Raw genomic sequence first — 15,129 nt, 5'->3', positions numbered from 1 at the left:
ATGGATGATGAATTCGTGCCATATAGTTTCTTCTTTGCTACCTACCTACCTAGTTGAATAAAAGTGTAGCTGTCCTGTATCTAGCAAGAACAGGGCCGTGCTATTTCTAGTTGAAATGAAATTTCTTGTTGAACCTTAGTAAGTTGATGAGATTTACTGATTTACTATTGATTATTTATCCTCTGTTTTCCTGATGAGACTATGTGCCATTTTTTTCTCTTCCCACAATAGATGTCAATTGCTCTCTTTCTCTGCACTTCTATGGAAGGTGCAATTTATAGTTAGTACTAATGGTATAATTTATACCTATATGGAGGATGTATTGTTAGTGTGAGTTCTTCATTGGTTATTGACAAAAGGACAAGTGCTAAATTCTGTAGTCAAATTACTTTCTTTAGGTCCTTCCTTTTGTTGTGAACATTCAGGAAAGGTTACTTAAATCAGCTGTTCTAAAAAACAATCAGCTCTAACATGTTGATTCACAGCGATGCTCTGTTTGAGTACGCCGAACAAGTGAAGAATTTGGGGAGCACTTTATTCGAGCTGCTCTCGGAAGCTCTTGGGCTCAAACCGAGCTACTTGACTGATACAGAGTGCAACCAAGGACAGATCATACTCTGCCACTATTACCCTCCGTGCCCCAAGCCTGAACTCGCCTCTGGGACAAGCCGGCATTCAGACTCTGGCTTCCTCACCATACTTCTCCAAGACGAAATCGGAGGCTTACAGATCCTCAACGAAGACTGGTGGGTAGACGTCACGCCGACACCTGGAGCATTCATCGTGACATTGGTGATCTCTTATAGGTGTCTACATTGTGGTTCACCGGTCTTGAATTATCTGTTCAACACATAGGTGTCATGCTTGATCATTCTGAACTATTTGTCTGTTTTGTTAAAAATATGTGCAGCTGATCTCCAACGACAGGTTCAGAAGCGTGGAGCATAGGGTGGTGGCGAAGAACGCCGCGCCGAGGGTCTCAATCGCGTGCTTATCCAGCATGCATTTCCACCCTGCCTCTATGAGAATGTACGGTCCGATTAAGCAGGGCCGGCCCTGAGGGGGGGCAGGGGGGCGGCCGCCCTGGCCCCCCCAAGCCAAGGGCCCCCCTCTCCAGGTATATGTGTGAGCATTGGTACCCTGAATTCAGCCATTGGAGGCGCTCCAACTGCTGTTCTGTGTCTCAACGAAGAAGAAAGACGATACGTTATGTTCATGCTCTAGCGCAATGGGCTTTGGGCCTTTATTTCTTTATTAGTATTACTATAACGTGAGATACGTGGTGGTGGGCTGGTTGTCTCAGGGCCTTTTTTAGCAGAAAATAGCGATCCTGTTTTGGAAGATTGAAGCGATCGATTAATTGATTTATACCTTCCTCGTTTCCTTGCGGCGGCCGAAAAGCAGCAGCACACCGAGCCAAACCCTAATAGCATCTCCAACAGCCGCGTCAAACTAGCACCGCGCCGCAAAATTGTTCATTTTAGCGTGCGTGCAACCGGTATAGTGGCTCCAGCGGGCGTGCAAAAACCGCGTGCGCGGCATATCTAGTTCAGCGCGCGGGCTGAAACTCCATCGCGCGCCGCTTAATTGCTACGCCCGCTCCCGCTCGCTCGCTCGCAACTCACCCCCCCCCCCCCCTCCAGCCGCGGCGTCGCCGCCGCCCGCGCCATCCGGCCCGTTTTGTTGCTTCCTATCATGCCATTCGACGTCCCGCAGCGCATAATGATCTTCAGAAAGATCTCATTGAGTGGTGGGCATTGAATGGACAACAAAGAGCATCATGATTTGTGCGTTCGATATTGTATAGTTGAACTATTTATTTTGTTTATTGCACTATTTGTTGTATTGAACGATAAACTGTTTGTTTGAGTAATAAATTGAACTATTTATTTTGATTTATTTTTGTTTGTGTTTGATCTTTTTGCTTCTGTTTTGGAATGCATATGTTGTTTGTGCTAGAGTCGCGCGTGCTGCATTTTTGCGCACTGCTGAAGCTGCGCGCCGCTGCATTTTAGTGCGGCTGCTGGAGCCAGCGCTGCCCGCCGCGTCAAATCAGACGATGGGCGCGCGGCAAAGTAGTTTTTAGCGCGCGGCGCGTTTGGCGACTGTTGGAGAAGCTCTAACAAAGTAAAATAAACGGCGGTGATCTAGGAACTGCACACACGACCAACGAGGCTTCCCGCCTAGGCGCACATCGTGGTGATAGCGAAACAGAGGCGCGGCATCGTAGGTATTTTTTTTTTTTTTTGCATAGGCTGATCGTAATTGTCATCTGGCCGATTGTACATTTTATGCGATGGAATTTTCTCATGCCCTCAATTTTTTTGTTTGTTCGTGGATGGTTATAGGAGGATAGGTTATTGGTGGATAGACAACTTCTTGCCCACCTAATATATGGAGTTTTACTTGTGTCTGATTTCCAAGAGGTGTGTGAAAATCAAATTTTACCTTTCGTCTAATATGAAACATCTTTGCAACTTATTTCTTGGAGTAAGTAATTTAAGTTTCTCGACAAATTAATGATCCTATACATAGCTGTTAAATGGAATTTAGGCATGCTTATTATTATTTCGATGTTGTATTAAGGGGCCCCGGGTTCTAGTTTCGCCCCAGGCCCCCGATATCTCAGGACCGGCCATGCGATCAAGGAGCTGCTGTCTGATGAGAACCCGTCGTTGTACAGGGAGACCCTCGTAAACATTACTACTTCATCGGGTTAGATGCGAAAACTGCCATCTCTGATTTCCGGCTGTCAAGTGTGAAGGAGAGTTTGTGCCCTCATAGTATACTATAGACTGTATCAATGTACCTGGTACATTGATAAGTTGAGCAGTTTGTAATCCTAAAGAAGTGACAGTAAAATGGCAGTACAAGTGCCATTATATTGTATATACATTTGGTACAGGGGTGATTATATTGTGTACATGTTGTACAGAATGGCACTAGTTTGGTGCCCTGTTGCATTTTACTGGAACAGAAAAGAGTACTACAAGATCTTCATGAAATTCTCCTCAATTATGCTTCATGTCTGATCCTGTAAAAACAGAGTGTTGATCTATGCACCGGGGCCCCCGTCTGGAACGCCGAATTTCTTTTCGCCGATTCTGGGGGCGGCATCAAACTGTTTCCTGTAAAATTCTTGATTGTCTTTCATTTTGGCTTGAGCTGTTCAATCTTCAGTCATCTTTCATGGCATCGTTAAGCCCTATCTGACAGAGCTGCTTCTCCATGCATATATACATAAATCAGGAGAGAGCTCGGCGAAGACGATCCTAGTTAGCTCGTTAGTTATTATTAGGCAGTGGTTCGAAGAGCACGGCGATCGGGCTGCGCACGGACCGCTTGCCGGAGACCCACCGGAGGCTGCCCTCGGCGGTGCCAGCGGCGGCGGCATTGGGGCCTCGCTTGAGCTTCACCGTGAACTCCATCCTCTGGTTTACTAAGCCGAAGGTCAGCACGTTGGGCACCACCTCGACGGTGACGCCCTCCGGCGGGACGACCTCCAGGGTGTACACCGACACGGGCTCCCCGATGTTGGTCACCGCGCGCTTGACGTCGACCTCCGGCGCGCCCGGCGTGAGCGTCACCATGATCGACGGGTAGTTGAGGTCCTTGCCCTGGATCTTCCCCGCCTTGGCGCAGCTCACGTTCTGCAGCGGCTGCGCCATGATCTCGCTCATCACGCTCTCGTTGTACCCGAGGCCGCACACGTAGGGGATGTAGTCCGCCGGCGCCAGGTCGTAGACGAGGCCCGGGTCCAGTGCCCGCGTCGGGTTCACGAACCCGGCGCCCATGGCGAAGCAGTTTGGTTTTCCGCTGGTCTCGTCGACGATCGGCGTGCCGTCCGGGTGCGTCACGTCGGCGGTTGTCATCAGCGCCGACTTGATCGCCGCCGGTGACCACTGCGGGCGCGCTTTCTTGATCATGGCCACGATCCCGGACAGGTGCGGCGTGGACATGGACGTGCCGCTGTGCAGGCCGAAGGTCTTGGTGGGCGCGGTGTCGTTGGCGCCCCCGGGGATGGAGGCTGCGATGGCCGTGCCGGGCCCGGTGATGTCCGGCTTCAGCACGCCGACGCTGGACATGTTGCAGGGCCCTCTCGAGGAGTACTCGGCGATGGCCGGCAGGGCGACTCGGTTCAGCACGGCGCCGGCGAAACTGAGGGTGGCCGTGGGGTTGGGCGTGGAGTTGACGTACGCTACGATCTTCTCGCCGTCGGCGTGCGTCACCCGCGACGCGGCGATGGTGAGGTCGTCCACGGGCGTGGTCGCGGCGCCGCGCTTCGGGCCGGACCAGCTGATCATCCCCGCGCCGCCCGCCTTCTGGATCATCTCCGCGAGCATGAACGGGTCCTCCTTGCGCTGGCACGCCACGATCTTGCCGCGGACGTCGACGGCGCTGAGCGCGCCGTCGGCGAACATGCCCGCGATGAAGACGAGCGGCCTGTCCTTGACGAGCTCGTACGGGTTCAGGTTCTCGCCCTCCATCACCACCCCGTTGCCGAGCTCCACCCTGGAGACCATGCGGCGGCCCATGGTGCTGGCGGCGACGGTGAGCAGCCACGGGGCGCAGTTGGTGACGGTGCGCTCGAGCGGGCCGGCGTTCCCGGCGCTGGTGCTGACGAAGACGCCGGACAGGACGGCCGAGAAGCTGCCGACGGCGATGAGGTCCTTGTAGAAGGGCTTCTGCGTGTCGTCGCCGATGGACATGGAGATGACGTCGACGCCGTCCTGGAACGCGCCCTTCTCCGTGACGGAGAGGACCTCCGTGGCGGAGCAGGTGTCGGCGAGGCACACCTCGTAGAAGGCCAGGTGCGCGCGCGGGGCCATGCCGGACGCCGCCCCGGCGGGGGCCCCGAGCAGCTGGACGTCCCGCACGAACGCGCCCACGGCGGTGCCGGAGGTGTGCGTGCCGTGCTCCTGCGGGGCCCTGGACCGCCCGCCGATGAGCTTCTTGTTGCACGGCGCCTCGCCGGCGAAGTGGCACCCGCCGCGCCACTTGGCCGGCGGCGGCTGCATGCCGTCGTCCAAGAACGACACGTGCCGGGGGTCGATGCCGTTGTCCAGAATCCCAACGATGACGCCCTCCCCCATGCTCCCGGCCACGCTCCACGCGCCCGTGGCCGGCGTGGACACGCCGAGCAGCTCCGGCGTGTAGGTGGTGGTGAGGCGCAGGGTGGCGTCGGGGAGCGCCTCGACGCACCAGGGCAGCTTGGAGAGCTCGGCCACCTCGCGGTCCGTGAGGCGGGCGGCGAAGCCGCTGACGACGTGCTGGAAGGAGAAGACGAGGCGCGGGCCGACGTGGGAGAGCGCCTCGCGGAGGACCATGTCGGTGGTGGTGTTGAGCAGCGACGCCAGCAGCGAGGCGTGCCACTCCCTCAGCTCCTCGCCGCCCTTGGGCCCGTTGGCGCGGCACACGATGATCAGGTACGTCTTCAGGCCGACTTCCTGGAAGTCCTCCCCGCCTTGCCCGGCCCCGGCGGCGCCCGGCTTCTCCCTGCCTTGCCCGGCCCCGGCGGCGGCATTGGGAGCGAGCTGCTGGCCGTCGCCCCCGTTTACGGTGGCCGCGGAGGCGAGCAGTAAGAGGGCGCCGGCGAGGAGGAGGGGTGGGGATGGCGCGCACATGGTGGCGGAGGGAGGGAAGGGGGAGGCGGTGGGGGTGGTGGTTGGCTGGCTTTAATGGCGAGCGGCGCAAGGCGAAGGCGACGACGGCCATGCGATCCATGGAGGCGAGCTCGCTATGTTTAGCGGGGAGTAGCTGGAACGTGGGATAAATTTGGCAGCTCGACGGGCCAGCCTCGAAAGCGCAGGCCCGGAATTGGGCCGTGCATGCCGAATTCGGCACGGCATGGGCTTAACTTGTGGAATCAAGAAAAAAAGGTTGAGGTGTGTTTTTTACAATGGGAACATGAATTTTTGTTTTCGAAAACCAGGACAAATCTCCGGCCGCTGCATCGATTTTTTTATTTAAGAAAAAATTGCAAGAAATATTTATTTCAACTTTTTATTTCAGAAGTCTGTCATATTTGTTGTTCTGGCCATGTGTTATTTCCTGTATTTGTTTTTGTGGGGATTTCCTGTATTTGTTTGAATTTACTACGCACATTTTCATTCCGTGCTTCCGTGTCATCCGGTGAATTTGCTTTCTAGGAAGGGAGCCTTTTCCAAGAAAAATCCTCGTGCGATGGGAAATGGAACTCCGTGTTTGAATCACCTGCACAGGTTTTCAAGAGGCATTTGCTTGCCTAAACATTATGGAAATATGAACTCTGATTATTTCAGTCAATGGAATAATGAGAATTTTCTACAAACACTAACCGGAGCTACCTATCCATATATCAGGTAGAAATTAGCCTTTCGGTGGAAACTCCCCGGAAACGACGCGAAGAAGTTTTTGAACAAATATTTCTACAAAAAATAGATGATTGTGAGGCGATGCAGTTAGAAAGTAAATTGAAATCTTGCAAAAAAAAAGTAAATTGAAAATGTCACCTAAATTGCATTCTTAGTCTAGAAAAAAAAATCAAACATGAATAGTGTTTTCTTCCCGTTTTTCGCTCATTTCTCCGTGTTTTGCTTCTTTTTTTTTGAATTTTTTCGTGTTTCGCTTTCATAGCACCTACGGTGTTGACTACTCGTACTCATATTGTTTTGTACAATCTTTTTGAAAATCTTACACGCGATTTGTACCGGAGAATGTCGTAATCGCCAGATATTCATATTCCATGAAAGGAGAACACAGGCCTCGGACGGGAGAGCGCGCGGCGCCTAAGTTTCCAGCGGCAAAGATGGCAACGAGACGAGGGAAAGGGGAATTCAGAAAGCTCAGGATGGATGGATGGATGGATGTTGTTGATGTGGATAGCAATTAGCAAACGCAGGTCACTATCATCGCACCAACAGACCAACCGGAGGCCATTGCCGGTGACACACACACACTCACACGTACGCAAGCACTTAACTGTTGTTTACCCTGAGACGGATGACACCGGCAAGCAATTCGGGACGACGTCGTTGTCCACCAAACGAAAGGAACTCTCCACTTTTCCTTTTTGTCTCGTTGCCTTGTGGTGGTGCATCCAGATGGATATATGTGTGTATGTATGGTCGAGGGGGGGCCTGATCCCTGATGGAGTAGGTTTTAGGTCGGTCCTGCTACCACCACTCCATCTCAAGATGGGGATAAGATACCTGTGTCATCAATTGTGGATTAACCGACTTTCATTATTGGGGTTTTCTCACGATTTTCCACGTCCTTTTCTGTGTGTAAAACGTCAAAATCGATTCCTTGGAGTAGGTTTCAGGTCGACGGCCCTACTCCCACCACTGATCTGAGTATATGAAGATGCGGATAAGCTTGTTGTGTCATCAATTAATTAAAAATTAACTACTAACTTTCGTTATTGGGTTTTATCAGGACTTCCCTCGTCTTTTTCGTGTGAACCGCCGAAATTGAATGTTGCACTGTGCGAGACTTAAAATTTGGAATTGAAGGAATATAATCCCCTCATGCACTCCCTTTGATCTTTATTATTGATGAAAAGTTCATCTAGTACATGCAAACAGGAACCGCCTCCCGGGTCGCACCTGGCGACTCCGGAGGCCCCCCGCCGCCACCTCCTCTCGACCTCCTCTTGTCGGATCTCCCTCGCCGCCGTCGGTGGCGACCCCCATGGTCGGCCGGCGGCGGCGGCAGGGTCTCCTCCGCCCAGCCATAGCCTTCCTCTCTCCCATGTGTGTCTCCTTGATCTTGACTAGCAGCTGCTACATGCCATGCCATCCATCACCTTGACTGACTCCTCCCTGGCCACCGGAGACTGTGCGCCAGAGGATCCGGCCTGCCGGGGCGTGGTGCAGCCACACGGCGGTCTACTACGTCACGACATGATGCGTGGCTATGGCCCATGTCGGACCAAATCGGATCTGCGCGGTGGCGGCCGTCTCCTTTGCATTCGAGATGGGGCGGCAGTTGCACGGGGCTTGCTACACCGGTTGGGATTCGCCAACCTTCATTGCTCTTCAATTGCCTCTTGGAGGCAATTGCCTTCTCTAGGATCTTTGGAGCAGCTACTCTCATCAACAATCTTGGGGGTTGGCATTGCCAAGGATCAGCTTGCCAGTAGAGCACTGCAACGGGATACATAATATGGACAAGCAATTTAGGCAGTACAACAACACAAGTTGATAGGTCTCAGTCTACATCATCAAGAGTAGAAATGAGAACAACAACAATGCATCTGGCATACTACACATGGACTACATGATACTAAGGATCATGAAGCTCAACACACTGCCACAAAACACATGCATTTAGCATGCATACTACACATGGGTTGCACATCACCGAAGATCATGAAGCTAAATACACTATCACATAACATGCATCTAACATACTACACATGACCAATGTAACATCTGATCTACTACAAGCTCATAGAAATTCATGGAACCAACATGCAAAATTGTAATATTAGCACATAGGCATCGATCTACCACAACACCATCAATATCATCACTACTGTCAAGTAAAAACTACCATACTACCAGAAGGACATTTGACCAACCACATCCTCACACAACATCCCAAAACCTACCGTGCTACCTTTAGATATACTCAGATCTGCCACATGGTCAGAGATCTAGGCCACGGCGACTAGGGTTTCATGCTACTTACAAGTTACAACCATCAGAGGAGCAGTGGAGGCATGGAGCATCTCGGGGAAGAGGAGGAAGAAGGATTGCCGCCACTAACATCTGCCAACCAGAGAAGATGGCTTCACTTACGTGCTCGTCGGTCGGTGAACAAGCTTCCTAGAAAAAAGGGTGAAGATGGTGCCGTGGGTTTTGGCGATGAACCGAAGGGGGCGGGGGTAAATAGGGCAATGCAATCGGTGGGACATGACCCAAATTCTCCTTGGTCGCACGAGCTCGGTGTCGTGTTCCCCTACTTGCACGCGACGAGCATGGCTCCCTGGAAACTCCCGATTCAAGCGTTCCTCCAGGGGCGGCAGGTTGAGCACTGCTTTGAGGATCATGCGAGTCTTTTTCTACAAGTAGCACAGGCAACCAAACGAGCCAGATTTGGCCATACGGATCTTGCATGGATGTTTCGTGGTCAACAAAACAGTCCAAAAACCTCCAATCCAAATCTAGCCCAAGACTTTATAAACAAAAACACGCATAATAATTGAGTCTCAGTGGTGATAGTCGGTCAAATAATAGCCGAACCTAAATTAGGTAGTATTGAAAGTATGATTTGTCTCTTTTGTTTCTTGAGATATGAGTTACTTTTTATATAATTGTCTTTTACTAGTCATAAACACATGTTCTATCTATGTTAAAAATACATAAAAATCTACCGAGTTGAGTGCACCTACTCATCACAACGCCCCAGTGCACTGGATTCGTCCTCCATGCTTTAGATGGAGTAGGTCGATGGAGTAAGTTCAACTCCATGGAGTGCATACACCAGTGAGGTATGATTCAACACACTAGTAGAAAACAGGGCTTTCGTTCGGGCCTGGCCAGCCCATTAGTCCCGGTTCTGCACGAACCGGGACCCATGGGGTGCATTAGTCCCGGTTCGTGAGCCCAGGGGGCCGGCCGGGCCACGTGGGCCACTGGTCCCGGTTCGTCTGGACCTTTTAGTCCCGGTTCTACGCACGAACCGGGACCAATGCGCCTCGCCCCTGGCCCATGACCATTAGTCCCGGTTAATAATTATTTGGAAACTATTCAAATTTGGAAACTAATGGAGTAACAGAAAGTTTATAATTATTCTGAGCTAAAAGCAAAAAGAATAAAAAAATAAAGCAAAAATAAAAAGAAAATAAATAATTCAAAAAACAAAAAAAATACTTGAAAAAATACTTGAAAAAATAAAAAAATGTCGCCTAATGGGCCACACGGCCTGCATACGACTAGAAACCCATCTGCGCATGGGCCAGGATGCAGGCCCGCAGGCCCAATAGGCCCAACATGGCAGTGACAAGGGTAGGCATGTAATGCCTGCATATTAGAGAGGAGCTCAGCACCTGAGCTGCAACGCAGCTTATAAACAGGTGCTGAGCTCTCTCAGCTAGCGAGATGGGACTAAACTTCCCACCGCACCGCGCCAGCACAGGGCCTTTAGTCCCGGTTGGTGGCTCCAACCGGAACCAATGCTCCCCTTTGGTCCCGGTTGGTGGCACCAACCGGAACCAATGCCCGCCCTTTAGTCCCGGTTGATGCCACCAACCGGGACCAAAGCCCTCTGCTTCCCGCCCTTTGGGCTTCTGAAAAGAGGCCTTTGGTCCCGGTTGGTGGCCTAAAGGTGGCATTGGTCCCGGTTTGTGCGTCGAACCGGGACCAAAGCCTTTGCTATATAAGCCAGCACTTAGGAAATTTTCAGATTTCCATCGCCAGTTTCCCCCCGCCCGACGACGCCGCAAGCTCGATCTACGCCGCCAGGCTGCCCCGCCGCCGTCGCCGTCGCCCGTGCCCCCGAGCCCACGCCGTCGCCCGTCGCCGTCGTCCTCCGCCCCCCGCCGCCGTCGCCGTCGCCCTCCGCCGCGCGCCCTCGAGCCGTGTCGCCCATCACCGTCGCCGTCGCCCTCCGCCCCCGGCCCGCCGCGGTCGCCGTCGCCCTCCGCCACCCACGCCGTCGCCCTCCGTCGCCCGATGTGAGCCGCCGCCACGCCACGGCTCTGTTTAATTTTTTTCATATAATTTGTATTATTTTTTTGTTCATTGTATTTTTTCATATATATAATGTATATATATATATGTATGTGGTAGCTATATGATGAATGGATGTGGCTATGTATGTATGTACGAATATAATGTTTATATATGTTTTTTTCATATATGTATTAATTTTTTATTGAGGTTAATTATTAGTAGATATCGATTTTAGGTTAGTGCTTAGTAGTTGAACTAGTTGATTTAATAAAACTATTTTATTAAATTTTACTATATATAGAATTAGTTTATTTTTAGTAAGAACTACTTTATTTTATATATTTATAGTAAGTGCTTAGTAGTTGAACTAGTTGATTAATTAATAAAACTACTTTATTAAATTTTACTATATATAGAAATAGTTTATTTTTAGTAAGAACTACTTTATTTTATATATTTATAGTAAGTGCTTAGTAGTTGAACTAGTTGATTAATTAATAAAACTACTTTATTAAATTTTACTATATATAGAAATAGTTTATTTTTAGTAAGAACTACTTTATTTTATATATTTATAGTAAGTGCTTAGTAGTTGAACTAGTTGATTAATTAATAAAACTACTTTATTAAATTTTACTATATATAGAAGTAGTTTATTTTTAGTAAGAACTACTTTATTTTATATATTTATAGTAAGTGCTTAGTAGTTGAACTAGTTGATTAATTAGTAAAACTACTTTATTAAATTTTACTATATATAGAAGTAGTTTATTTTTAGTAAGAACTATTTTATTTTATTTATTTATAGTAAGTGCTTAGTAGTTGAACTAGTTGATTTAATAAAACTACTTTATTTTACTATATATGGAAGTAGTTTATTTTTAGCAAGAAAATTAATAGAACTAGTTTATTTTTTAGTTCAAGCAATTAATCCCGCATCGACGTCGACGATGCCTATCCCACATCCTCGTCGTCGACTTGGCGGAGGAGGCCGGCTTGATAAGAGGGGCCATGTCCGGGACTGGGCTCCGCCAGGCTGGTATTGGGAGGTGCTACCTTCCGGGGGCCGTAGGTTGGCGAGGAGCCAGCCCGTCGTTGACCCCATCCTTGTTTGGTGGCGGTCGCGTGGGCCATTGACGGTGCCGAGGCTTCCGGACACCGCGGAGGTGGTATGTCACCGTGTCAGCGAGGAGGACGAGCACGCCCTTCGCTACATGGTTGCGTTGGAGGGCAGGTCCGACAATACCTGACAGGTTTTTCAGGGATCTCACTGGAGCTATGATCCTGTGATGGTTCCTTCTCTTTGGGTGTCCACCGCCTGCACCGATACCCGTCGGGCGCTACGGTTCTAGCTGTATTAGCGATGCTATATATCTATGATAGTATTCGAGGTGTATTAATTAGTGATAATATTCGACGATGTACGGACGCAATAGACTATAGTTTTTCTTATAATTGAATGCATGCTAATTTGAATACTACTTTATTTTACGATTTGGTTTTGCTTATTGAATGCTCAAATTGGAAAAGTACCCCTACGTACTTTGAATGCTAAAATTGGAGAGCACTATGCAAGGCGTAATGCATTTGATTACTTGATAGCTTATAGGGTTTTTGTTTTTACAGAAATCTAGGAGCCCCCTCCATCATCTGCGCCGTCGTCACCGTCACCGACCCCCCTCCGACCTCGAGGTGAGACCAGCCAAATCTCCATGTCAATATGAGTCCTACAATATGAGTCCTCGGGTTGACTGTAAGTCTGTCGAGTCTCCACCATATATGAGAGGACGAAGAATCCCGACTGTTGTCGTGGGGGTAGCTTCTCCTTCGTTCCCGTGTGCTAGACAATTTGGTGTAATGCACTCGAGAACAAAAGGAGGAGCTACCATCACCGACGGTCGCAAATGTCAGAGAGGAATTAGTGAGGGAGAGTTCCACCATATATATATGAGAGGACGAAGAATCCTGACTGTTGTCGTGGGGGTCGCTTCTCCTTTGTTCCCGTGTGCTAGACATTTTGGTGTAATGCACTCGGGGACAAATGGAGGAGTGACCATCACCAACGGTCGAATGTATACACCACGTGAGCTGAGAGTTTTCAAGAAAAGACTCGACAAACCGATAGTCAACCCGTGATGAATAATAATGATCTAACTTAGGTTTTTAGTACATATATTTAATTGTAGACATTTAATATTTGAATTATGAACATAGGAAATGTTGTACTCGGACGACGAAAGTCTCCCGGGGGAGTGCGACTGGTGCCACGACGACCGAGGTCAGTGCGACAGGCCTCGCCTGGACGAAGATCGGCGCTTCAGTATTAAGCTGGAGGAGACCTTCGATGTTGAAACGGTCCGCAACGACGACAAGTGTTATTTTTTCGTAATTAAGCACGACTTCAACTATTTCAACGTGTACTTTTCATCTTTTACAATTCGGCTAGCTTATCCCATGCCATGCAAGACGCTACGTTTTGGAGAGGATGGGTTTTGAAGACCATGAAAGTATGGAAACAAAGAAAATTCACCTAAGGACCCATCATGATATAGATTTTGAAGTAAATCTGTATAATTCTGAGAGCGTAACCCATTTTGGTTGCAAAAATTGGGAAGCATTTTGCAAGATGTATGGTTTTGATGAGGGTATGCTTGTCACCATGGATCTTGATGATCCTGACATCGAGCAAGACAATATGGACATTTGGGTCCTTATTGATACGCCTCCAATTCTACCGCTATGTGAGTTTCTCAAACATAGTTATTAGCTAATTTATATTGTTTATTCAAAATAGTTGACAGCTTATTTTCATTGACAGCTTATTTTGATTGTTTAAATAATGTGCGGAACATGGTAGACAGAACCTACTACACCGATGACTCTGAGTTAACTTATAAGGAGAAAACTCATCTGGTCAGATTTTGTACTGATCTTGAGAATTACAATATCTATTGTAAAACTCCTCCACATTATGGTCAATACGTGCCACTAGTGCACGTGTTGAAACTACGGTAACTACTACGGAGATACCCTGGTAAGATTTCTTACTATTACGACATCCGTGCATCTTTTGCATACTTCTAAAACTAGTACATCATTGCTAACTATGAAGTTATTACTATGTTTTTCAACAGATAATCCCAGAGGATTGTGTGCCTCATTTGATGTATCAGAATGGTAGGCTTGATGTTTTGAACATACAACCAGGTCATCCTACGAATCTCAACTGTCCATACCGGATTTCTAAAAGAAGTGGAGACATGCAAATCAAAGAATGGAAAAAATGTATGGACAGTCGCAAGAAGGTTCTTGGAAGCAAAAGGAAGCGAAGCACAAGAATTGGAGACAGGATGATCTCCATTCTTCATAATGGAGAGTCAGGGTCTATATTGTTTTATGCTATTTTACCTTAAAGAGGGTATTTCGGTCCTACCTAATACTGATGATCATGTGCTAAGAACAATTAAGTAGGGTTGGTTCGATGACTATGAGGATGATGATCGTATGACTTGTTATTAATAACGAATAGAAGTTGTACGATGATGATTAGTAGGACTTGTTATTATATATGATGATGCATGATGCGCATATGAAGAGTTATTATATATCAGCGGGTGAAATGAACATGGATTGGATTGAAGTAAAGGCAACATGCATGTGGTGCATGTCGAAAGTAGTACAATCCAAACTTGATCAAGTTAGGATTAGTATTACTTTCGACATGCACCACATGTTGCCTTCACTTCAATCTAAGCCATGTTTAGGCATAGCAGTACGTAGCGTTGGTAAACCAAGCATGGAGATATAAGAGAGGACACTTCTCTCTAATAGCTACCTAATAACAACCTAAATTAACCCCCAAAACCCCTAAATCAGCCCCTTTCAAAAAAAACCTCAGCTCCAGCCAGATGCTGACGCGTGGATGCCTATTGGTCCCGGTTGGTGTCACCAACCGGGACCAAAGGCCCCCCTGCCTGGGCTGGCCGCAGCGGCCACGTGGAGGACCTTCTGTCCCGGTTCATGTAAGAACCGGAACTAAAGGCCAAGGGCATTAGTAACGACCTTTTAGTCCCGGTTCACAAACCGGGACAGAAGGCCCTCACGAACCGGGACAATAGGACCTTTTTCTACTAGTGACATGTTAATTCAAGATAATGCACTTTTTTGTTGCAGGTCTAACGAACATCCTCCCCTCACCCCCCCAAATTCTTTATATACAATACAAATGATCCCACACATCTCATTCCTTCCTTTTTTACCATCATAACTATCACTCTTAGAAAATTGAGCCAATCTAAGCAGTCACCAACACAATGATCGAAGAGGGGAAAACATTACCATGATTACTCATAGAAAGATCGACCACTCATCACCAAAGCGAGAGCTTCCTCCATGAGGGGTTCAAGGGCCCCGAGGACAATACATGAACTAGCTAGTCTAGAGTTGTATTATCATCCTCCCAATGGTTCGA

General features: G+C 48.6%; 1 protein-coding gene and 1 pseudogene across 1 annotated transcript; one reads left to right on the top strand and one right to left on the bottom strand.

Annotated features, from left to right (window-relative positions):
• The first annotated feature begins 31 nt into the window (after positions 1-31).
• Positions 32-2,794, top strand: LOC109752438 (deacetoxyvindoline 4-hydroxylase-like; annotated as a pseudogene).
• Positions 2,795-3,124: 330 nt separating this feature from the next.
• LOC109752439 (subtilisin-like protease 4) lies at positions 3,125-7,455 on the bottom strand. Its single transcript, XM_020311338.4, has one exon. The coding sequence runs from the start codon at positions 5,622-5,624 to the stop codon at positions 3,285-3,287; it is 2,340 nt and encodes a 779-aa protein (XP_020166927.1). The 5' UTR covers positions 5,625-7,455; the 3' UTR covers positions 3,125-3,284.
• Between the last annotated feature and the right edge of the window lie 7,674 nt (positions 7,456-15,129).

Source organism: Aegilops tauschii, chromosome 2 (genome assembly GCF_002575655.3).
Source record: "Aegilops tauschii subsp. strangulata cultivar AL8/78 chromosome 2, Aet v6.0, whole genome shotgun sequence".
In the NCBI taxonomy this organism is placed as follows: domain Eukaryota; kingdom Viridiplantae; phylum Streptophyta; class Magnoliopsida; order Poales; family Poaceae; genus Aegilops; species Aegilops tauschii.
This window is presented reverse-complemented; position numbering and strand designations above follow the sequence as displayed.